Here is a 25,797-nt window from a genome sequence, read left to right as displayed (position 1 = left end):
TAAACCTTAGATTTATTTAACTTGTGATAACTGTACTTCAAGTCACTTTTGATTATAGAATCAGCTAAAATATACATTAAAAGGTGCAGAAAGAGAGTAATGAAGTTTTAGAAACATGAAATGAGATCTGTCCGCTTCCTGAATATTAGGTATGGGAATTTAAAGGAATCTTTCAGATTCTTCGTTATTCTGGTTAAATTAACAATTCTTTCTGTATTTCTGAAGAATTTGTGTGTGTAGGGTTGGGATATAAAAAATAAATGACAAATGTAATCATTTTCAAAAGGTTTGTTTACACAAAGCTTTTCACAGATGTAATGAAATAATCCTATATTAAATAAATATTAAAACAATGAATAAAAATGTGCTAACATTATTCAATCAATTTCATAAAAAAAACTCTGATCACAACAATACTTGTGCATAACATTATTAAAATCAAAAGTTAGTTCACAGTGCTTTCATGTTAACAAATACAACATGAACAAAGTGAATGACGTTTTATTAACTAACATTAAGAAAGATTAATAAATACTGTAACAATTGTATTGCTCATAGGTTCATGTTACATTAATGTTAACGAATAAAACATTGTTGTAAAGTGTTACTATTATTATTATTATAATACTATATATTTACTAGGCTTTTAATTACTGTTATAAACCTTAAGTGCTACATAAGTTATTGGGTCAAACTTATTGAGTAACAGCTCTGACTGATTTTATGTTTTTGATTCACTAAAAAGATCTGATGACTAAAACTCATGTTTAGCAATCGGACACACTTGTCATACCTTATTATCGTTGGTCACGTCCAGCTCCTGCTGCAGCTGGAGGATCTGCTGATTTAAGTGGTCGATCTCCATATTCTTCTCCTCCAGAAGGGCAGAAGGCAGCTGAAGGATGGATTCATCGCTGCCCTCTTCTAGCCGCCTTGTCAGAGTGTCCACAGTCTCCTAAAGGACAGACACAATGAGGACCTTTTCACATTCTCCATAAAATCCCAAAACATATTATATGAAGGTACAGTGCTATGAATAAAATTTATCCGTGAACATACTGGCCACAGGCCACCACAATGTGACTACCAGACTACAGTCATTATACAACTAGCCTTACCTGCAGGTGTGTGATGTGAGCATGGAGCTGCTCTTCCGTAGCTCGGCTCTCTCGGTTTTTGAGCTCCAGCTGTAGTGTTAGTTGTCCGACCTCTTCCTCCCTCACTACTACATCCTTCTCAAGCTCACTTACACGCTCTGACAGCAACTCCATCTAAGAGACAAAAAGTTTCAATTTAACAAAGAAATACCATAAAGGGGACAAGAAACAAAATTAGATCTTACTCATATAAATCTGAGGTTTTGTCTTAAAAATAGAAACCATACAAATGTTCACAGTTGATTTTTGACAATGCCTTTAAAAATAGCTGTAATAAATATGGAAGTTGCTGCAATTGGTGTGGCTCTTTTTTCAAACATCATAAATTACTTTTGCTAAAAACACGCTGTCATGTTATCTTGCGTTCAGGAAACGCAATTGTGTGAGACTTCGGGGAGGGAATCGAAGCAAATCATTCTCATGACAGACTTGGCTCAGGCATAACAATTGAGATGCTGTGCGATGTGATTGGTTCCGCTGGTTAGTCCAGTTATCCAAATCACATCCACTGTTGAGGCAAAGTCACATGACTTTGTTGCGCATCGAGGGATTTATTGGGTAAATGTGTTTCCATCATAGTTTATGTGCATGTCTTATCGGATAAATTTATCCGCCTCAAGTGTGCGGATGAATTGTTCAGAATTAGTGGCATATTGGTGATTCCATCCAGCGGTTTTTTTTTATGTTTAATGGTGTATAAAATAGATAGCTTTAAAGCACTATATAAATAAATGTGCCTTGACTGGAGTGCCGAATTGCAGAGCTTGTGCAAACATATCCAAGATCAAATGCTTTCTTAAATGCCGTTTTCTCACCACGGTCATTTTTGTTGTGCTTATTTTGTTGTAATTGAGGGTAAAGCGCGTTGCACATATTTTCATATTCATCTAATCGCCACTCTCAGCAGTGTTGGGATGTCTGCTGAGAACTAACTTAAAGACCTCTATACTCATTGTAAAGCAAATGCAAACTTGTTACTTGGATACTGTTACTCTGATTGATTGTTCAATCATGACTTTCCACAAATCTATTTCAATGCGCTTAATCCTGCGCTTGACATACACACACACCTGTTGTTCTTTGGTCTGCAGATCCTGTTGTGTAGCTTCCAGCTGTTCCCGGAGGTTAGGGTCAGGGGTCATATCAGGGAAGCGGTGTCTGGTTTCATCGAGTTTGGACTGTAGGGCAGAGATCTGGAGCTTATTAGCATACTGCTGCTGCTGCAAAGCTTCTTTATCCTGAAAGAAAGAACACACAGATCAGAATGGGTTAGAACTATAGATATTGGTGCAAAAATGGAAAATGTATTCAATTAATTAACTGAAGAAGTGACTAGAAAACCTAATTCTGGGCCCAAATGTGTGGCAGGAGGGTTTTGTAAAATCAGAATACATGCAAGACACATCTGAACTTGTATGTGTAGTTCTGTGCACCTGTGTGAGCTCCAGAAGGTTCTTGCGTGCTTTCTGAAGTTCTTGCTCCAGCTGTGTGACAGTTCGGCTAGCCTCCGCACAGCTCAGCAATGCCTGCTCCAACTCACGGATACGAGTTGCCAATTTCTCAATCTCTTCATTACGCTCTTCCACATCAAGCTGGCACTGCTCTTTTGCTGACAACAGTATACTATAGTCTTCTATCTTATCTTTGATCAGAGCCTGAAGGTTTTCCACCTGTACAAATCACACGAATACAGAATATGGACCTAAATAGAGTGTGTGTGGATATTTTAATACAAATCAGGGCTCCAGACTAGCATTTGAGAGCAGGAGCATCAGGTACCACTAGGTTCTACAGATGGTGGCACCTGATTTGGTAGCGCACATTTGACTATAAAGCACTGAGCTCGAGTTGAGATGAAAATGAAATGAACTTTTATTAAAAGATAAGATCTCCCAAAAATTTTAATTCTGTAATTACTTACTCACCCTCATGTCGTTCCACACCCACAAGACTTTCGTTTACACAAATTAAGATATTTTTCATGAAATCTGAGAGCTTTCCTTTCTGTCCCTCCATTGACAGCTACGCAACTACCACTTCCAAGGCCAAGAAAGTACTTTACACGAGTGCTCTGTTTGCGCACACACAAAAAAAAAACTATTTACCATTTAACTTTTACAAAATATTAAAGGGGTGGTTGAGTACGATTTCACTTTTCTAACTTTAGTGTTATGTTGCTGTTTGAGCACAAACAACATCTGAAAAGTTAAAATGCTCAAAGTTCAAAGCAAAGGGAGATATTTGCTTTTAAAGAAATAGTTTTTTTAAGGACTACAACAAACGCCTGGTATGGACTACACGACATACCTCACGGGTTAGTGACATCACCAACCCAAAAACGTGCATAAACCCCGCCCCCGGGAACACGCAGTCCATGTTAAGAAGAGGGAGAGAGTTGTTGTAGTCGAGCACATTTGTGAGTCAGCTCAAACTGTAGCATCTGTCTTTTCACATGCAATAGAAAGTCACTCTGTCTCCGTTTAAACAAACACAGAACATTTTCTGTCATTTTAGTGTGTCTGCGTGAGGTAATCGGAGCTGCTAACACACACACAAGCTCTTGAAACCCCGCCCTCTGTGTCGGGAGCAGCAGCTAATGTGCATTTAAAGGGCCAGACACAAAAGGGTGCGTTTTTGCTAACCCTTAAAAAGTGAGGTATTTTGAGCTAAAACTTCACACACACGCTCTGGGGACATCAGAGATTTATTTTACATCTTGTGAAAAGGGCATTTTACAACCCTTTCGCCCAACCCCAACCCCCCATTTTACAAAAATCTCCAACGCTGGTTCAACAGAGCACCACGGCGCATGTGTGTTGTTGATGCAAGAGTGGACGTTGCGCGCTTTACTTTAATGATGTCTTTACTACCTTTCTGGGGCTTGAAAGTGATAGTTGCGTCAATGGAGGGACAGAAATCTCTCAGATTCCATTAAAAAGATTTTCATTTGTTTTCCGAAGATGAATAAATGTTTTACAAGTTTGGAACGAAATAAGGGCCAGTAAATAATTTTTGGGTGAACTAACCCTTTAACAAAAGTAATGTGTAACAAGAAAATTGTACAGGGAAAATTGTAAATTTCAATTGTAACCTTATTAAATTTACCATTGTTCTTCTATAGTATCTATAGTATTCTATACCAACAGCTCCAGTGGTTATGAAAGGAGCACTTACTTGCTTTCTGTGTGATTCCGTTGCAATCAAGATAAAAAATAATAATAAAAAAAATTAAAAAAATCCTTTAATAAAAAAAAAGTAAAAAATTTCTCGATACTTTGATTATTTTATAATAGTGATTTCATAATGTCTTAATGTTAATTCAAAAGCAAAACCAGTGCGTGTAAATGGGGAATATGCAAACAAGTGCTCTTCTGCAGCCACCTACTGGTTATAGTGATTCTTTTTAAATTTTGAATAAAAGGGTTTGGGTAACGTAGTGGTGGCGGCGCCAGTGTGACCTAACAAAATGGCAGGAAAAAAGGTCATCATGTGGGATTAAGTGAATAAAACAACAGTTTTCCCAAGGATGGAGACTTTTAAAGGGGCTACAAGACAATCATGAAAGGAACAGACAAAGATGAGCCAAGATGGACGGTTAAAGCAAAGTCAATCTCTTTCAGCAGCTACTACGCTAGTAAGAAAAGACATTTGAGAGGAAAGAGGATAAGCATGTGTTTGAGTTTCAATGGGTGGATGAAAGTGGAAGATGCAACTGATGTACTGCATATCTGCTGAAAAAAGGTTTGACAAGCAAGACAACGTAACGCAAAATAGCTATCACATGCTCTACTTAAACGCTGCATAAGCCATGCATATCTGCTACAAGGCCAGCACATTAATGACTACAGCTGGATAACATACCTGAAGAACCAAGTCCTCAATCTACATCATTCAGTTAGGGAGAAAAAAAAAAGCATCTATATGAAAACAATTCAAATCATTCAGAGATGTTAGAGTATCAGAAAGGCTATAGTTTCTGTCACAAAGAGTATGCGAGCAATGTGGTACAGAAGGGGAGTGGGTTTTTCCAAATAAATTTAGCTTGTGAAGCATAGAATTTTAGGATGTTCTTTCTTTCTTTCTTCTTTCAGTCTGTAAAGCACCATCAAGGTGCATACAGGCATGTTTACAGTCAAAAATGCCATTGCATGAAAGAATTCACAGTATTAAACTGTTAATAGACTGTATATATATTTTAATTTGTAAAAAATAAATTTAATGCATCCTTGAATATTTTTTTTATATCTAAACAGTAAAGACTTTAACAGTTTAAAAAAAATATTTCTATTCAAAGAAGCCTGAAAAAAGCATCACTTTCAGTTCCACAAAAATATTGAGCAGCACAACCTTCGAAAAGAAAGGTTTCTTGAGCATCAAATTAGCGTGTTAGTATCATTTCTGAAGGATCATGGATCATCATGTGAAAATTGAGCTTTGCCATCCCATTACAGGAAAAATTTACTTTAAGATATAATAAAACAAAAAAAATTTGCTCGCATACTCGTCACAGATCATCCAATATTCACAAAAAATGGTGTCAGACTGTTCAGACAATGACACATCTAAAGTTCTAGACATTGCCCCTTACCCTTTGACCCTTGCTGCTCCCTCCTGCGTGTCCTTTAGATGGATGTCTCAGCTGAGCTTCCAGATTCTTGATTTCCTGCTGAAATTCATCTCTCTCATGCTCCCGTTCCACTGCTTGTTCCTGTACAAGCATAGTCATTTATTTGCCTAAGCTTACGCCAAGTCTGACATGACTGAAATTAAAGTATAAAATATTCACATTTTTCTCTCAGCACCAGACAAGGTGTGAATAGTTTTGGTGCAAAGAACTTCAGAAAATAGTTGGAAACGCTTACATCTATGAACTGGCGGTTATGTTTGAGCTGTTTCTCCAGAGCATCAATGTGTTGCTGCAGGTCTTCAGTCTGCAGGCGGTGCTGTTCCTCCAGCTGATGTCCACGGCTCTCCTGCTCCTCCAGGGCCTGTTCCAGCATCTGCAGACGGGACGCCAACCCACCGCAGTCCTTCTCCGCCTGCCGCTGTACCTCCACACACTCCTGCCCCAGTCGCTCAGCCTCCTCTAGCAGAGCTGCACAGAGCCCAGGAGGACCAATAAATAAAACGTACAACAACAGATCTCATGTCAACAAAACACTCACTCAAACTGCAAATGCAAATTAAGATGCAAACATGCACAGGAGCTCCGGATCATTTGTGCATTCTCAATGCACAAATAAAAGCACAGCAAACTGGACCGAGAAATTGGCAAAGAAAGATTCATAATAAAAATTTAAAAGTACTTGGACCTTCAAAACCAAAGGTTTAGAACAAGTTAGACTGCAAAAAAAAAAAAAAAAAAAAACACAGGATAAGCAAGAGCATTAATAAACCAATAATAATAAATAAATAAAAAACTGCAAATTCATCTGAAATTGATGCATTTAGTGTTATTATCATTTTCTCAACTCAAACAAACATTTACGTCAGCCGCAGATTATCATCACAAACCTGTCTCTTCCTCTGCGTCGAGGAAGCCTACAGAGCAGAAAGAATTTGTAGGATGAAACTAAACCCTTCCATCATAAGCACACAACCTTAAAATTTCACTCTGTGTGCAAAGTAACACGCATATTTAACAGGCCATGACTATTCGGCATGAACCAAATGACAAAACAAATGTTACATAACTGCATGTTATGTAATTCAATCTGGGAATTAAACTAAAGCACGTCATCCCTATCCTCTCTCACCCTTCTCCGTGTCTCCGAGGCTGGCCGTCAGGGCTTCTCTCTGACGCAGGAGGAGGGCATGATTTTCGTTGAGCTGCTGCAGTTGGATGCGTGTGCTCTCCAGCTCCTCTGCCAGACGCTGCTCCTGCGTCTCCTTCTGCTGAAGCGCCTCCTCCAAAATGGCTTTCTCAGCTATGTAGCCTTCCATCAAACCTAGAGCCACACATGTAAATGCACACAAGAGAGCAAATAAGTTGTGAAAGTGAATTATGGAATTTTGAAATTTACCTTTCATGTAGTGTGTAATATAGATCTAAGTGAACAAAAACATCCTGCAAAGTTTGAAATATGAAAGTGCACCGTATATAAAGTTATTGTCTTTCAAAAGTAAGAGTCGACTCGGAGTCATTTTTATGAATCGTTAGAAGACCGAAGCTTTTTCTCTGACTAGATGACGTCAACTTGTCAAGTTATTTGAATAAGATACGCCCACTTATTGCGCTCCAAGGCCAGGGAAAACTTGAAAACATCATGGCGAGACGCTGTGTTCTGAAGTGCGACTCAAAAGCCAACTTTTTTCATCTGCCCAAGGAGGACCATTTGAAGACTAATATATACAACTATACCACAGAAGTATAGTCCGAGCCTTGTGCTTTGTTCGCGCCATTTTGAAGACGATTGCTTTACCAACTTAATTGCAATCAAACTTGGATTCGCGAGCCGACTGATATTGAAGGAAGGTTCAGTTCTAAGTGTATTTGCATCAGCTTCCTCCTCCGTATCACAACCTGTAAGTGTTATTAATAATTGTTGTTTTTATGTTTTATGTAGCATGCTTAATAATTATTTTGTTTGTTGTGTAAGCACCGCTTAGCTTCTAGGTCTTCAATGACAATTGTATTGAGATATGTGAAGTGTTTGTCGTTGTTTTCGGAGTTGTCTTAAAGAATAGAGTAATACCTCGTAGTAACGTAACTGCATTTTTTTTTTTTTTTTTTCGTTATGTTTATGCATCGGGCTAACGCAAACAAAGACTGATTGTGCTTTTACAATGTGAACTCTGGGCTATGCTCGCTAACATAACATTAAATTCTTCATCTTATTTTTAGTTTTTTACTACAAACTACAAAGCAGTGGACTATAATCATTATTATAACACAATTTAATTGATAAAAGCATCATTGTACTCCGTGTTAGACAATAAGTATACCAATCACAACTGACTGGGTCATCTGACCAATCAATGCAGATTAGCGTCGCGCAAAGGAGGGGTTTGGAAAAATGAGTCGTTGAACGAATCATTTGGGAGTCGGTGAGCAAATCAGGTAAAAATAAATGCATATTATACGACAACAAACGTGTTTTTTTGTCATTGCATGCATGTAAAACTGTTGTTGGGGACTCCCAAAACAACATTATGAACATTTTAAATGTCATAATAGGTGCCCTTTAAAGTAGGGATACATAAATATTGAACATTCATAAAACAACAGACCTTCAGCCTTGTGCAGCTCCAATTGTAGTTGGCTCTTCAGACTGGCCTCATGATCCAGCTGCTGCAGGAGCTGAGAGTTTTGAAACTGCAAAGATGCTCCGGCCTCACCCCCGTCTCTGAATTGCTCATTTAGTACGGCCTGCAGACCACACATCTGCTCCAACTACAGCAGAAAAAGACAGAAAGAGAGAAAACGCTTGGATTTGAATGAGTTCTTTTAGGAACTGGTTAACCCATCACATTATCATATTGAATTATGGTCTGAAACTCAAACACTACTGTTCAAAAGTTAGAGGCCAGTTTTTGTTCCCCAAGGATTTTTATTCAGCAAGGATCCATTAAATTCATTATAAGTGACAGCAGGGTTGTTACTGTAAACTGAAACTATTAAAAACATTTGTAGTAAATAACAAACCTAAGTTTGGAAATAAACAAAATAAACAAAAATAAATTAAACCTAAAACAAAAATAAATTAAACCTAAATAGTGCTATTAATTGAAAGGAATTACAAATAATACAAAACTACAATAACACTGTGATAGTAAAAACATTTATAATGTTACAAAAAAAGAAATCTCTCAAATAAACGCTGTTCTTCTGAATTTTCTATTCGAAGATTCTAGGGGGGGGGTTCTTAGTGATTTTTGTTTCCACAAAAACATTAAGCAGAACAACATTATAATAACAAGAAATGTTACTTGAGCACCTAATCAGCATATAATAATGATTTCTGAAGGATAATGTGAAACTGAAGACTGAAGCAATGGCTGCTGAAAATTCAGCTTTGCCATCACAGGAATAAATTAAAATATTAAAGTTGAAAACTGTTATTTTAAATTGCAATACTTTTTCACAATTACTGGTTTTACTGTATTTTTGATAAAATAAAAGCAGCCTTGGTGAGCATAATAAATAAACAAACAAACAAACATTTAACAACGCCAAAATTTTGAACAGCAGTGTACTCGAGTATGAAAAGTACATACTAAGCTGGAAATAAGTATATTTAAATTAAAGCATGGGGAAATGATGCCAGAAAACTGATGACAAACATGTATATGCATAAATATAATGGATCACAAACTGTTCCTCCCTAGCATTGCACTTGCACATGCTTGTGGCCACCAACATTGGTTACTACAAGTGAAGTGTCAACCAGTCTCTCCTCCTCTCCACTCCGACTTCAACCAACCGGAACTGGACAAATACTCTGATTCATTCTGAACTTCATACACTGTTCACTCATTGGCCAGAGGAGAACTGGCCCCCGACTGAGCCTGGGTTCTCCCAAGGTTTTTTTCTCCATTCTGTCACCTGATGGAGTTTTGGTTCCTTGCCGCTGTTGCCTTACCTTCTGGCTTGCTTAGTTGGGGACATTTAATATTCAACAATATTATAGATCTGCCTTAAAGGTGGATGATGATGAAATTGTTTTTTTGTATTATTTTCATGTTATCACTGTGAAGCTGCTTTGATACAATCTGTATTGTAAAAAGCGCTATATAAATAAAGATGACTTGACTTGACTTGACTACACAATAAACAGTATGCAAATTCAACAAAAGTCAGAAGTGGGTAGGACAGACGTGTCTAAGCGCTGCACCTGCTGTGAGGACTCAGATAGCAGCTCCAGTAGTTTATCCACAGCGGTGCGCAGACGTGTACAGGATCCCAGCATGAGTTCCTCTCCTTCTGCCTCCATCTCCCCCTCCGGCCCAGAGAACACACTCTCACACAGCCTCTGAGACAACTCCAACCCCTCGTCCACGGCCGAAGACCACACACTGCAATCAGCCTCCCCTTCTGTGCCAATCACCTCTCCTGAAAAAAAACAAAACAAAAAACAGAACGATAGATTCATTGTTAAAATCTGTTTGAAAGTCAACAACAAATATTAAACGATAATGGAACATGGAGATTAGTAGCCAAAGGTTTCCTTCCAAATATTAAGATGGTGCAAAATAAATGCTAATTTTAGCAACTGTGTGTAAGCATTGTAATTTAATCTCATTTGCCATGATAAAAAATATTTATACATATTTTATATGTATACATTTGAATTAATTTATTTTGAATCATTAATTTGTACATTTTAATGTGTTTGAAAGACAAAAGCCAACCAAAGACCGTAATACACGGTTAAAAGACTTAGTGATAATTCAATTCAAAATGTATGTGTTTGTCAGAAGTTTAGATATGATTACCGGTAGATACGCAATGTTGAGAAAACGCTTCTTAAAGTGAAACAATTTCTGTAAATCCAGTGATCAAATGCTGTGGGTCAGTTTTCAGCAATGGGCACATGACTAGTGGCCGGTCTGTGTGCGCAATTGACCCTTCGCAGGGAGATTGATTGAGGGGCGATCTGCCGAATCATACTTCACCATCCGCCATTTTGTCCGACAAAGCAGTCAGGAGAGATAGTAGATTAACATGGGAGGATTTTAACTTGAAAAACGAGTGTAATGACGCCTTTACGCGGTTAAAACAACATTAATTCTTATGTTCATTCATGTTTATTTGATGCTATTAAAGAACTAGAAGGAAGAGATGATCGGTTCACGAGCAGCTTTAACTGAGGCTCTACAGCGAGCTGTCAGGCACATTAAAGAGCCACAAAACGGTATTTATGGTTTAAATTTCTTGAAAAAAATGACCAAATTTGAAAGGTGAGACTTTGTTTAATATCAAAAGTAACCTGGTCTGTCCTATCTCAGTGTTGTCAGTGTCCTCTCTGCTCCGCGATGTATTTTTCACTGCGTGAGAACATGGTGGCGTGAGTGTGGCGTAGCTTGTCGGACATAGCGACAGTAACTAAAGGGGGCGGGTCTTTGCGAACGGTCAATTCCACAAACCTGGAAACCCTTCTGAACTTATGTTTTAATAGTCATTGATCAATACAGATTTTTTATCCAGCAAACTCACAAAACCGTACCCGTTTCCTGTGAATCACGGCTACTCCTAGCAGTCCTAGAGCTGGGTGTTTTGTCTCCAGACCGACCACCTGATACACAAGCTCCTAACTTGCGGCTTATGTGCTCATCCGTTGCCATAGTGATCCGAACCATCTCTATGAGCATCCGCTGTAGTTTGTCACGGGCTGTTTGCAGGTCTTGTCTGATAGGGACAAAAATAAATGTTTAAATGATCAACTAAAAACATGAAAACAAGGATGTTTTCAAAAAACAGTATGCAGACTGACAGATAAAGTTTCCCCAAAATCCCCCTTTCCGCATCTCTGCGGGTCAGCTGACCTTTCCTGTGTGGCCGTGTTGAGGTCTGCTCTGAGCATGGCTAGTAGATTGTCTCCTTCCTGGTTCTCCCGGTCTCTGCGTTGCAGGAGAGTCTCCAGCGTGTCCATCTCTGCCCGCTTGCCCTCTAGCTCCACCTGCAGCCCGCTCACCTCCGATCGCAACTGAGGAAGAGGCAAGAGTGACGCCACAGACAGGAAACCAGTCATTACATAGGCAAGAAAGTGTTTGCCTGAGAGGTGTCAGCAACTAACAAATGAGGAAGAGATTTCAGTCTAGAAGCATCATGAAATAAGCTTGCTGCCAAAGTAAATAGACACAACGCCTGTCTGTGGATGCTCCCGTAGTTCAACAGAACGAATCCTTCAGGCTTAAACAGGACAAGCTGTTCAAAGCCAAAAAGAGGGGGGAAAAGGGGAAAACAGCCACAAAAGCAGATGAGACAATGTAGCATGCATTTAAATAAGGCTCCTGTGAGTATGTGTGGTGTATTTCACCAGCCAAAAGGCATGCAAAGACGTAACCATAACAACCAGCTCTAAAATTTGATCTTAAAAAAACCCAAACAGCTCTACCAAAGCTTAACTAGGCCCTTTGTTACCATTTTCACCCAGTACTTCTTATGTAAAGAAGATTAATGTGTACCAGCATCCGAAACAACTCCTTAAAATAGCAACTCAACTGTAAGGAAAGACAGAAGAATAAAGCCTGGATTCTGTAAAACCACTGTAAAACCGGACTGCTGATGGTCAGCATGAACGTTGCTCGGGACAGTTCACGGAACGGTCACTTGCCCAATCGGGCCTGTGCTGCATCGTAATGAAAGTTTAGCATTTGCACGTGTTTTTAAGCCTTGCTAGTTTTAATATTCACGCAAAAGAGAACTCAATTTGGTACTTGTGTGCGCACACATCCAAATTGCATGTCCAGAAAGCCGCTTCTCAGACAGCACGCGAATACTGAAATGAGTTCTTCTTCACGGTTACTTGCGCTTGAGTGGACAAATTCACTCAAAATCTAAATCTTGGCGAGTATCTCATAAACATAGTCTGTCTTAAGTGAACAAACAAATGGGAAATAAAACTATAAAACTAAATTGGATCCAGGCATTACAGTAGGTCTTAAAGTGACAGAGTCCGAATATACCTTCTGCCGTCTATGTTTTAAATTTTAATCAAACAACACGGCACAAATAGTATTTAATTTCTGTACTAGAAGACTACTGTTAGATCAACCCATTTATTTGTATCTTTGCTCTGCTATTATTTGTTTTTATTGTATTACTGACTGTTTACTTGCTTTTAATAATATTTAAAGTTTATATTAGTAAGGCTAGTAGTCTTTGCTGTGATATCAAATTTGAAATAGTTATTACTCCAAATTTCAGATAACCGTGAAATTTCACAATTCTCTGTTTACAAAAGTCACATGGGTCAAACACCATGAAAACAATAACTGTTGTAATTTATGTATTTATGACTTTTTTGTGATGGAACCAGTGAAAAAATTTGACAGGGCAAGTTCAAATTTGAACCACTGGCCCAGTAGGAAAAAAATAAAATATTTGTTATTCATTTGATTACTACTACTACTACTACATACAAATTTAAATGATTCTTCTATTTTATTATAATTCCTATTTTGCTGAAATACACTAAACATTTAACTTATTTTTTAAAACACTAAGCATCATACGCTTGGCAAATTTGTAAATGGTTGCAGAGAACAGCTGGGCATAATACACTAAATGACTAAGTATCATACACAACACTATCAGACTTTAAGTAATTTCATAAACATCAAACATGCGCAGAAATGTGCACCTTGTTACTACAATGTGTGTTCTAAAATCAGCTCAAAATATCTGATATACTCTGACTGGATGGACTCAAAGTCTGTGGCCATCATACACTACTTGATTTTCTGTTAAATCTGTCAACTAGCATCAACTCATCCAGGGTTTAAACCAGGGCAAAAATCTGTGCAAAATGTGTGTAGTGTATTCCAGCCTTGATATACAAATTAAAGGAACACTGAAAAACTTAACTATTGCTTGTCTTGTCTTTCCTTGTTCAAAATTATTTTAATTATTTAATACTTTAATGTTTCAAATAATCACTGCTTCAAGGTTAAGTAAATATTAATGCCACACTGAGCTGACTGCTCATTTGCTGTAGCTGTGTGACGAGTTGACAGATGTTGTACCTGTGACACTACAGTGTCCAGCTGCTGTAGTTGTGCAGTAAGTTGGCTCATCTTGTCACTGTAAGTGAGTTCAGTTTGCTCATGTTGCTGTCTTAAAGCCCTTTCCAGCTCCTCAAGAGCAACAGCCTTTTCCTGGTCACTCTCCTCCTGAAACACACACATACACGTCATGGGCAACACTGCAGAAACAGGCAGAGAAACAATGACTCACATTTCACTCTCAGCTTCACACTCTCCCCTCAAACAAACATACCGGTAAGCCAAATTATCTGAATGTAATGGATCAAAATTTACCCAGTGATCTCTATAAAGAACAAGATAAAATGATAATTGACAAAAAAAAAAGCCCCACACAAACCTCACATCCTCATTCAGTCAGCCATCACTCACGTGCCCCTACACTTCCTCCCATCTGTAGGATTAATGCTGTCAGAGGACCTCTCTAATGCTCCAAAGGGAAAGAGGCCAACTGACAAACCAACCAGTGTAAAAATGTCAGAAAGTCCCCGTGCAGAGAGAGATTTGAGCTAGAGAACAGCTCTACAAGGTCAAATGCAAAAGTCTGACAGCGTCCGATCCAGAGAAAAGGTTTACTGTGAATGATGGAAGCTATATTGTACAGTACACAGTGGGGATTAGTATTAATTTGAGCTTAGAGTGGACCGTCCCCCAACTCCAGATGTTAACTCCCTCCCCCAATAAGCTCAGCTATTGTTTATAACCGTGTTTATGAGAGTAACAAATACACTTTATCATACTGAACAATACAGTCACAGCAATAATGACAACAAGAACAAGGAAAAATGTTGAAAAATTCTGAAGGAATTTTTTTTTTTTTATTATAAAAAGCTAGGGAAAAGTGTTTTTTGTTTTGTTTTTTGGAGCCGGGATGTATACGAGTTAAATCGGAGTGGTGATTGGCTGCCGTGGCTGGAGTGTATGGGTCTGTCATCATTCTAAACCTTTTTCCACATTTTACATGAGAATAAACTTTTAATCCAATCACTGCGCTGTATTAAGCATCAGATCGCAGTACAGCGGAGAACTGACATTAGTTCACGCCAACAATCTCCGAAACTGGTCACCTTCAAGTCAATAAGAGTTAAATGTCCACTTCCCCATTTTGCCCGAATTTGCCCACTCTCTTCTCACAAGCGACTCACCCTCCCCATCGCAATCTCTGGTGAAGTGTGTACTGTGACATATACGGAAAAAATTTAACAGTGAAGATGCGAACTGGGTACTTCCAAAGACTTGATGCTACACAGCCTTAAAAGCATATATTTTTCTATCAGATTTAAGACCTCATTCTAAATTGAATGCCTAGCAGAAAAAATTAAAATATTTGAGAATTTTTAATGGGCTTAAAATCAGGAGATACTAATTTAAGACTTAAGACTTTTTAATGCCCTGCGGAAACTCTATTGGTTGTTGTATGAAACATAAAAAAACCTCTACCATTGTTTTTGGTGTAAGAAACCATGACCAATAAACATGCACTTTATCGGGAAATAGTAGCGTAGGATATGGCTACTCTAAAACTACCACCTCCTCCTCTCACCTTTAACTGTGCAATTCTCTGCTGCAGCTGCTCCTCAGACTTGCATTTGAGAAGTTCTGCCTCTTCCAGGAAGTGGAGGCGTTGCCTTGACGCTTCTTCCTCTAATTCCCTACGCAGAGTCTCCAACTCCCTGGCTGACACTACCCTTAACTCCTGAGCAACAGAGGAAGAGAGGAGAGTTAAGGTAAGAAGCTCTTATCTTCTTACAGTTCAAAACAAGACCCAACAATGCTAAATCCCTGCTAAAGGCTGAACACATCTAAACGAAATGACATACTCTTGTCTTCCCAAACACACTCACCTGTAGCTGTTGCTGATGTTGAGTGGCTAGCTCATCCAGTTGTTGCTGATGTTGAGTGGCCAGCTCATCCAGTTGTTGCTGATGTTGAGTGACCAGTTCATCCAGTTGTTGCTCATGTTGCTTTTTCTCAGCAGTGGCAATATCAGTGATCTCCAGAAGGGCGGCGCTATGCTGCTTCTCTAAAGCAACTACTTGCTGCTGAAGAGCTTCCAGAGACGATATATGCTCATTATCCAGAGCAGCCCTCTGAGAGGAGACCGCTTCAGACATCTCTGCCTGCATAAGCAAGTCAATACACTTGATGTTGCTGCTGCAAAAACTATACATGGCAAACTAACTAAACGTACAAATTTTTGTATTTTTTTATGTATACCTCCATTACAGTGCTCACCTGATGGGCTTGATGCAACTCTCTTGTCATGGCACTGAACTTATCCATATGGACGTTAGCAAGCTCCCTCCTGTGGTCCTTTCTGATGGTTTGCTCCTCCTTTCTCACCCTCTCAATCTCTCGAGTATAGTGTTCTTGGAGGTCACGCAGTTCTCTATCCTTCTCATCATGTACTGCCTGAATTTCATTCAAGTATGTGCTCTCCAGTGTATCCATGTTTGCCATCAGCCTCTCCTCAAGCTCCTCCCTCTCCCGTTTGTGTCGTGACTGAAGCTCCGCCTCTTGAGCTTCAAGCTGTGCCAGGTTGGTCTCCTGAAGGACGGCCTCTAATTCGTCGAGCTCAGTCTTGTGTATATTTGTAAGTTCCATCTCCAAGGTCTCGAAGGCCGTCTTGTGATTGGTCCTCAGGGACTCCAGTTCCTCCCGGTGGTGTATTTTGAGATCCTGACTCTCCTTTTCAAGATCCTGTAATTGTGAAGCTTGTTGGTCCAGGAGTGTTTTCTGGGCCTGCAGCTCCACGGCATGCTGTTCTCTCTGTTGACCCAGAGCAGAATCTCTTTGAAGGGTCAACCTCTCTTCCAGTTGTTTCTGCTCTTCTTGGTGCCTACATGTAAGACATACAGATGATATTGAGCACATTTACTACATCCAGAATAATTCTCCATTTCTTGTACAAAGGCTGCAAATTATTTTAATAAGTGCACACAGCATGTATCAGAGTGATGCATGGCACCATGTTTTTACATGCGAGCAGCTCAAGATCCAGTGCTTTCAGTGTCTCAGAGCAGCTCGGATCACAGTAAATCCTGTTCTACACAAAATCCATCTCGTTTAGGTTGCTTATAACATGCATTTGGGAAATGCAATATGCAGGATCTTCTCATACTTGTAATGAGAAGAGCTTCTCAAAGAAGGAAGGGACCATGTGGTTTTCCACCATTTAATTAAGAGTCAAATATTAGCATTGCAATTTTATTGTACAGTAAAACATAATAGTAATATTTATTATTTTTTAAATATGGAGACGAATAAACAAACAAACAAATAAATAAAAGTTTAAATTACAATGCTACAAATAAGTATTTATTATTTTAATTTATTTACCCCCCATATCGTGCAGCCCTAGGTCGTAAAAAAAAGAAGCAATATTAAAGAGTACAGATAATAGTAATGGGACCTGAGGTATAATTTTTAAGCGGCTCTGAGGCCTGTTGCATGAAGCTAGTTTAACAAACTCAGAGTATCAGAATAGGTTTGGAGTTGACAAATCCATATAAATCAAACAGGCTCACAACGCGGTGCCCGGTTTAAACAACCTGTGTAAGCTCAGAGTTTTTAGATTAACTGAAGCACGTGCAGCTGAAAGTGTGTCACATGCAGCAAATAGCAAGAGAACATCAGCTTGATTCACTTCTCTCGAGAGATGCGCAATTTACTTGTCTGCTGAAGATCATTATGAAAAAAAATATCATGAAATTAAAAGCATTTACATGATAATAAACACAGCTGCTGTGCTGCACCAAAAGTTTGACAGCAAAAAATATTTTTTTACTATATCAATGTGAATCAAACAAATAGGCCTAATAATGTATTTAGTTTCACAAAGCACTCAAAGGAAAACACGTAAGCAATCGGTTTTAAAGCTTTATATATTAAAGCATATATTATATTTTAATTTAAAAGCAAAGTTTAATATTGTCAGCTTAAACACAGCTGCTGTGCTGCACCAAAAGTTTGACAGCAAAAAATATTTTTTTACTATATCAATGTGAATCAAACAAATAGGCCTAATAATGTATTTAGTTTCACAAAGCACTCAAAGGAAAACACGTAAGCAATCGGTTTTAAAGCTTTATATATTAAAGCATATATTATATTTTAATTTAAAAGCAAAGTTTAATATTGTCAATTAATTTAATCATTGTATGAATATTATACAATTATAAATAATTAGCAGCAAAAGATGAGCCATTTAGTCTCTAAAATATTTTCACTATAAACTGCTTTAATTTGGAGTGAGAGATACAGCAAGAGTGGCTTCATTGCATCTTTACTCTCAGCTGGTTGTTCGAGTTTTGGTCTGCAATAACCCAGAATTAATCCTGGTCCGGCAATGAAAACGACTAAAAACCAATGGCACCTTCTTGAGCCCGAAAAAACAGTTTGCTCAAACTAATCTTGAACTTACCTGGGTAGAAACTGAATTTGCCAATAGTATTAACATTGTATGCCTTTTCAGTGTAATGCAGTCTCTGACCTGCAGAGGGCCTCTTGTAGCTTGCTCTCCATCTGATCTTGAAGTAGAGCGTTCAGCTCTTTCACCTCTGCTGCCATGGTACTCCTTGCAGTGCACATCTCTCTGTCATACTGAGCCTGAAGTTTCTGCTTCAACGCCACCTCCTGAGGGCTCTCTTCACACTCCAGACTCTTCTGCAGTGCTTGAAGGCTCTGTCTTTCCATATCCAGGAGCTTTTGGACCTCCAGAAGCCTCTGCTCAAACTCCTCTTTCTCTTCCAAGGCAGATCTCTGAAGCTGCTCTCTCTGGGAAGCCAAGCGCTCCTCAGCCTCCAATTGGAGTTGCTCCCTCAATCGGGCCTGCTCTTCAGTCAACTCCTCACTCGCACGATTCCTCTCTGCCTTCTGTGCCTCCTCAAGGCACACCCTCAACTCTTCAGCAACATTTTTCTGTTGCTTTAAAAGGAAGAGAAAACAGCACTCAATAAAAATAACCGTATTCATAAAGACACCATTGATAATGGTATTGCAGTATTGCTAAAGGGTCTATAATAATCAGCATTAGTTTCATCTGTGTACAGCATGACCACTATTTCTACGCCTTATGACAGTGCTTGGCCAGCCTTTGGCTACAATCGCCACCAAAGCCCTTTTGTCTCAAGTATAAAGGCCTGCTCTTATGTGCACTCTTACAGTCTCCTCCATCTGTCGAAGCTGCTCACGGTGTTGCTCCGCCACTTTCTCCAGTTCCCCTGAGTGCATTAGGGAGAGCTGAGATAGCTGGGTTTCCAGCTGGGTCACCTTGGCCTGGTGCTGCTGAGTCCTCTCCTTCACCTCAGCTTCCACCTGCCTCGCTACGTCTTGTGCAGACTGTAACCGCAACTTGTTTATTTCTTATGAGAAAGAGAGAAAAAAATTTAAACATTGTTTTTGAAGTCTCTTATGATCACAATCAAACAAACAAATTGTTAAAAAAAACAGTAATATTGTGAAATATTACATCCATCCATCCATTTTTTTTCCATTTTTTAAAGATGAAATATTACAATTTAAAATTATTTTCTCAATTATACAAAATGTTAATTATTCCTGTGATGTCAAAGCTGAATTTTCAGCATCAAAAGCATTGTTGTGCTGCTTAATATTTCTGTGGAAGTTATTCCTGTATATATAAATATATACAGTATTTTTTCTTTAGGATTCTTTGATAAAAAAAAATCAATGCTGTTTTTTTATTTATAAATGGAAAACATTATAAATGTATTTAATGTCCCTTTTGATCCTTTAAAAAAAAAAAATTATATATATATATATATATATATATATATATATATATATATATATATATATATATATATATATATACACACACACACAGTATATATATCATAAATATATTATTTATTTTTAAAATAAATTAATGCTTTTTTTTTTAGTAAGGATCAAAAGTGACAGTAAAGACCATTTATATTGGATCAGACCATTTCCATTTATAAATAAAACTTGAAAAAGTCCAAAAAAAACCAGCATTGGTTTTATTTTATTTATCATATATATTTTAGCATATATGTATATATATTTGTACTGACCCCAAACTTTTCAACGCAAGTGTATTTTCTGAAGAAAACATAAATGGTGTTTCCCATGTAAAAGTTGCTGCCACAATGCTAGGGTGTTTTCTTAAGAGTGAAAGTGCGGTTGCTGAGGTGTTCTGAGGGGTTGCTAGGATTTTCAAAAAGGACAAACACTTTGGAACACACTGAACAAAGCTTCACCTTTGATATGATTGTCTGAGAGTTTGGCACGGAGCTGCTCTAGTTCATGGGCGTGTTTTGTGTTGAGCTGATCGATGTCTTTGTAGTATCGATCAGTGAGCTCAGTGCGAGCCTGGAGTAGATCTTCTTTATAAACCAGAGTCATTCTGGACCGTAGTTGATCCAATTCCTGCTGGTGTCTCTCCTCTAACTGCAGCCGAAGGGAGTCCAGCTCCTCCTGTTAAAAACAAAACAAAAACACAGATAAGTACTCACAAAGAACAGGGACTTGCACACACACACATTAGTTTGTCCCCAACTCATTCTATTACTAATAAATTGGTCAATGGTAGTGAATTAAAATGGAGCAAGTTTCTGCATTTTGATGAAAGATTAGAAAGAGAATTTTTCTTAAAAATAATGTGAATATGCACAACACAAACAGAAAGTAAATCAAGGTTAAATTTGATTTCAAGTTTTGAATCACTAAAACTCAAACAAAACAAAACCAACTACAACACAATTCACCTTGTGTTTCTCCAGTTGTCTTGTGATCTCCGCCATAGCTTCACTCCTGTCATCTTCACTCTTGCCTTCTGAGAGAAAACTACAAAACACAATATATTTTGTCACCCTGTTTTATGTCCTTACATGTGGGTTCAATATTTTGTATTTAAAATGTTGTTGTTGTGAGTATGTGTATATACACGATTTGTTTGAATTAGTGCATCATAATAGTTGCATTATATCCAACTATTTATTATATTAAAATTAAAGATGTTTTAATTAAATTCACTCATTCTCTACATTTAAGCCTAAATCCAATCTGTTTATCATATAAACATAACATATCTCTTAATTTAATGACTAAACCGCTCAATTCATATGGATTAGTTTTAAGATATCTTTATGAACTTTTTAAAGCCTCAAAGTGGTAGTTGCGTAGCTGTTAATGGAGGGATAGAAAGCTCTCAGATTTCATTAAAAAGTTCTTCATTTGTGTTCCGAAGATTAACAAATGTCTTACGGGTTTAGAACAACATGAGGGTGAGTAATTAATGACAATTTTCATTTTTGGGTGAACTAAAAATGGCATTTTTCCACCTTTTCCTCCCTCTTGTGAAATGGCATGTTGGTATGCTCAACTTTGGCCTGTATGCCCTAGTTTGGGCACCCCTGATAATGAATCCCTGGTATTGTATTATTCCCCATTTGTACATTGCTTAGCATGTTTACACTTGATACAAACAACAATCTCAGATGACCATACCAGGTGTAAATGTAAATGGTGCCTATAGTTTACAATTGTATAATAAAATGTAAATGTAAGCTTAAAGGTGCAGTACGTAAGAATGACAACTAGTGATCGAAATAGGTACTACAGTCCAATTTAAAAAAAACTAGATAGTCGTTTCTCCCGCCACCTGCTGCTCAGACTCGACAAACTGAGGTTGTCAGTTTGAGCACACGCAACAGGAACAAATGCAATGGACAATGAAAATTAACAATGTGCAGTATCACAGACCAAAACAATAACAAACATTCCAGCCTGGAAACACACATTTCAAAGTAAAATAACTGGCTGTAGAAGTGTTTTTCAGAGAAAACCTAAATATCTGCAAACATATGGTATTTTTATGCTAAGTTTTAAGTTTTTATGCTAAGTTACATTCAGCACCTTTTAGCCAAGATTTCAAATTACAGAATCAATATTAAAATATAGAAATCCAAGCAAACCTTGCATCTACAGTCTGGAGTACAGAGTCCTCCAGGGCTCCCTCTACGAGGCGCAGCTGCAGGAGTGCGATTTCTTCCCGATGACTCTCTTCTGTGACCCGGAGTCTCTGCTCGAAATATCTGCGGAGGTTTTCCAGCTCTGCCTCATTCAGTTCTTTGATTTCCTGCCGCTGCTGAGTGAATTCCTGTTTCAGTCGCTCAATGTCATCAACCCGCGATGAGCGTGCTAACAGCTGCTCTTTCAGCTCTACAGAGACAAAATTACAATTCCTTGTAATTCACGCAAGCACTGAATAGTAGTAACTTGGCTGAAAACACAAACATCAGTTCAGAAGGAAATAAAACTGTTCTATTATAAATAATAAATGAGAAAAAACAATACAGCAGCCGAAGCCTATAGAGATATTCAAAAGAGGAAATTGTCGCAAAGGGAAATAGCCCAGCTTGCCTCCGAGCTCCTGTCTGTTGGTTCTCATGCACTCCAGCTGGGACCAGAGGTTTGAGATCTCCTGTTCTGAACTGGCCTTCAGTTCCTCCCTTTCTGACTGCAGACGGTCAACCTTTCACAAACATGTTGCCTCAGTACAAAACGAAAAGAAAACATTTGCATTGCTATTATTTTGCAACAAATGCAAGATTTGGAGGGTACCTCTTGCGTCAGCTCTTTTTCTCTCTGTTCCAAGGCTCGGGCATGTTCCCGTTTCTCCTGCAGTGCTGCCTTGTGACATGCAACCAACTCCTCAACTGCACCTGCAGGAGAAAGAATGGGAACTTAGGGCATTCTCAGAGCTTCAGAACAGTTATATTTGTTCCGAAACATGGACTCGAATTGTAACAAAGTTGTATTTTCTTCTTGGTTCGATTCACTTCACAGGGCAATATTTCAAAACATGCCATTTATGCAAATTACATTTTAGTAAAACTGTCCTCTCATTGGTCAGAGTGCACCAGTTTATTTTCTGTGGTTCTGCTCAATCCATCTTGATAGATGACACTAGAAGTCAGCTACATGGGCTTATTTATTGTGGCTTTATCTGTAGTGTTCATTACAAACACACATATACAAATGTATACAAGCTTTCATTTCTGTTCTAACTGATGAAATTGCATAGAGTAGAAATCAAGGCTTCATCATGACAGCATTCTTGCAATGCTCTTGTTTCGAGAAGGGCAATTACTTGTCATTTCAACATGAAGAGGCGCACTAATGTTCTCACTCAGAATCAGACACTCCTTTTACGCAACCCATATCCCATTATGAATTATGATACTGCTTGGTTTTCTGGCCGGTTGGGTCGCATTCCGTTTTTCACCCCAATCAAACCACACCAGAGTTTGTTTTCAATCAGCGCGAGCCCATTTCGCTCAGGCGATCTGGTCTCCCGTAATAAATTGGACCTCGGATTGCTGTGTTCCTTCCTATATGCATAAACCAAACTAAGTGAGAAAATGTGCCAGGTTTCGAAACAAATGCTCCAAGTGAGCCAGGTGAAAATACTGTGCAAGTAAACAAAATAACTTAAACTGGGCAAGTAAACCTATCACTGTCTACTTGCCCCATTTGATCTACTTGCCCCACTGGATCACGGCCTATTTGTCTCTGTATGGCTTAGTTTATACAGGGGTTTAAACAACACTCACGTGCAGCAGCATCTCTGTCAGTCAAGGCCTGGTTGAGCTCTTTCTCCAGATTCTTGATGTCTTGATCTGTGGAACGCTGCAGTTCTTCTAGCCTACTCTGCGTCTCAGACAGAGCTGCTTCAGCCTCAGTGATGGCCTTCTGGGTCTCACTCAGTTTATGATGGGCATCATTTAATCGACTCTGGAGTTCAGTTTTTGCTTCTTCAGCCTCTGATAGCAACTTGGCTTTTAGATCCTGCAGAGAAAAAAGAAATAAAATTGCACTACACAGGCCTGTTTCACACTTAATTCTAGGCAAGCAACAATATTTCAGTGGGTCAAAATATCAGCCCATTAAAAGAGAAAGTTTACCTCCAGTTTACAGCCCTGCAACTGTTCCACAGAGCTTTTCTCTTCCAAAACTCTCCTCTCCCACTCATGATTCAGATTATCTATACAGTGAATGAACAAATACACTCACACACATATACTTCACAGTACTAGAGTAACGCTAAAAAGAATAAACTTTGAATGAAACTGCAGGGCAAACCCTCACCAATCTCTTGTTGGTACAGTCGCTGGTTTCGTTGCTCCTGCTCTCGGTTCTGCTCCCGAACTCTTTCCAGCTCAAACTGTTGGCGCGTCTGAAGCATGGCGCTCTCCTGAGCCCATTTCTCTCGTAGCATGGTCTGCAGCTCGCTAAGGGCCACCTCCTTATCTTTCTGCATGTTGGTTTGAGAAAGCTCCAACTGGGCTGTGTGCAAGTTGGTCAGGCTGAGACGCAAGGCTTCAAGCTCCAGGTTGTGCTTGCTCTGATTACAGAGAGTAAAATCAAACAACATTTTAGTTGATGAGTGGAATTGAAGGAATGAGAATGTTTAGAATAGCACACTGCTGTACTGCTATTAAAAATTCAGTACAAATATGCAGCTGTTGAATTCCTGTGCTCATGCTGCTGAAGAGCTGTAGGCAACCGGCCAGGAAAAAGTTTTTTTTTTTTTTTTTTACATTTACATGTTTACATAAAGGACTAATTTTAGTAGCTGCATACTGAATTCTATTCCATATACCATTAAAAAATACACACCATTGTTCAAAAGGTTGGAGTTGGTAAGATTTTTCAAGAATTTTTGAAAAGTTTCTTATGCTCACCAAGGCTGCATTTAAAAAATAAAATAAAAACAGTAAAAACAGTGAAATATTTCAACTTAAAATAACTTAATTTTAAAATTTCATTTATTCCTCTGATGGCAAAGTAGAATTTTCAGTAGCCATAACACGTCACATGATCCTACAGAAATCATTCTAATATGCCGATTTGACTCAAAAAAACATTTCTTATTATTATCATCAACAACAAACAGTTCTGCTTAATATTTTTGTGAAAACCATCACTAAAAGTATCTTTACAATGACTTGATCAAATTCATGCACACTTGATGAATAAAAGTATTTATTTATTAAAAATATCTTACTGACCCCAAGTTTTTGAACAAATTGCAGCATGTCAGGCCTTGTATTCCAAAACATCCCCCGAAATTTAAAATCAAATGAGATCAAAAACAAAAAGGTACTTGTGTTTGGAGTAGCTCAGCCTGGTGTGCAGCCTCCAGCCCGTCTTGAAGATCCCTGACAAGCTCATCTTCAAATCTGCCAATTTCCTCACTCTGTTGGGCTGCCAGCTGCGTCAACTCCCTCTCATGCTCCCGTTCATAGACCTAGTACAGCAGAGTTGACAAAATGCTTCAAGGGACAGGTCTCATATGAATGGGTGATATACACATGGCTAGAATAAATATGTAGTTGTTTAACCTGTTTGATCAAGCTGGTCTGTCTTTTCTGCTCATCTTCCAGGTGAGCACTTTGCTCAGAAAGTTCCCGCTCAAATCGAACATTCAAGTATTTAACCTGGAGGTAGGGAAAGATAATAGATCAATGGTTATGGATGTCAATTCAGGCAATTGCAGTGGGAGTGGGCAGTTTTTCATTGCAGTTTGATTAAAATAATTATTTACATTTTCATAATTGTTCGTGACATTTTTTTGTAGGTTAGGGGGAGTGACCAAAAAGGCTTGAGTGTGCAATTTTAAATGGACATTCTCCCCAGTGACTGTTACAACCTTTACTCACCTCTTTCTGGTGTTTCTCTTCCAGGATTCTCTGCTCCTCCTCATGTTGTTCCAGTCTTTCCTCTAGATTCTGTTTGACTGAGATTAGTTCTTTCATTAAGGCACTCTCCTTTTCCATGTATTCATCTTCTGCCTTCTCTTGGGCTTCCCTTACTTCCTTGAGCTCTGCATCCTTTGATTCAAGTTGGTGCTAAGGATAAAGGTACAAGTTACTTGGAGGATCAC

The 25,797-nt window shown here is 38.5% G+C and overlaps 1 protein-coding gene across 4 annotated transcripts in view; it reads right to left on the bottom strand.

Moving 5' to 3' along the window:
- pcnt (pericentrin) overlaps positions 1-25,797 on the bottom strand; it is a 54,488-nt gene that overhangs the window by 17,805 nt on the left and 10,886 nt on the right. The window contains exons 7-36 of one of the 4 annotated variants that reach the window (XM_079628031.1): positions 25,574-25,762; positions 25,256-25,351; positions 25,018-25,161; positions 24,000-24,255; positions 23,816-23,895; positions 23,465-23,699; positions 22,473-22,573; positions 22,272-22,383; positions 21,824-22,070; positions 20,615-20,693; positions 20,108-20,324; positions 19,026-19,225; positions 18,355-18,788; positions 16,098-16,701; positions 15,707-15,982; positions 15,406-15,558; positions 13,845-13,991; positions 11,643-11,803; positions 11,324-11,505; positions 9,992-10,209; positions 8,388-8,550; positions 6,914-7,105; positions 6,672-6,698; positions 6,020-6,252; positions 5,746-5,865; positions 5,019-5,039; positions 2,591-2,827; positions 2,228-2,395; positions 1,119-1,271; positions 794-955 (exon numbers count right to left, since the gene is read on the bottom strand). In XM_079628031.1, the coding sequence (XP_079484157.1) occupies positions 794-955; positions 1,119-1,271; positions 2,228-2,395; positions 2,591-2,827; positions 5,019-5,039; positions 5,746-5,865; positions 6,020-6,252; positions 6,672-6,698; positions 6,914-7,105; positions 8,388-8,550; positions 9,992-10,209; positions 11,324-11,505; positions 11,643-11,803; positions 13,845-13,991; positions 15,406-15,558; positions 15,707-15,982; positions 16,098-16,701; positions 18,355-18,788; positions 19,026-19,225; positions 20,108-20,324; positions 20,615-20,693; positions 21,824-22,070; positions 22,272-22,383; positions 22,473-22,573; positions 23,465-23,699; positions 23,816-23,895; positions 24,000-24,255; positions 25,018-25,161; positions 25,256-25,351; positions 25,574-25,762 (5,607 nt within the window). The remainder of the gene's footprint in view (positions 1-793; positions 956-1,118; positions 1,272-2,227; positions 2,396-2,590; positions 2,828-5,018; positions 5,040-5,745; positions 5,866-6,019; positions 6,253-6,671; positions 6,699-6,913; positions 7,106-8,387; positions 8,551-9,991; positions 10,210-11,323; positions 11,506-11,642; positions 11,804-13,844; positions 13,992-15,405; positions 15,559-15,706; positions 15,983-16,097; positions 16,702-18,354; positions 18,789-19,025; positions 19,226-20,107; positions 20,325-20,614; positions 20,694-21,823; positions 22,071-22,271; positions 22,384-22,472; positions 22,574-23,464; positions 23,700-23,815; positions 23,896-23,999; positions 24,256-25,017; positions 25,162-25,255; positions 25,352-25,573; positions 25,763-25,797) is intronic. The other 3 variants (XM_079628032.1, XM_079628033.1, XM_079628034.1) reach the window with 3 other exon arrangements.

This window comes from Phoxinus phoxinus (assembly GCF_949152265.1).
Source record: "Phoxinus phoxinus genome assembly, chromosome: 11".
NCBI lineage: Eukaryota > Metazoa > Chordata > Actinopteri > Cypriniformes > Leuciscidae > Phoxinus > Phoxinus phoxinus.
This window is presented reverse-complemented; position numbering and strand designations above follow the sequence as displayed.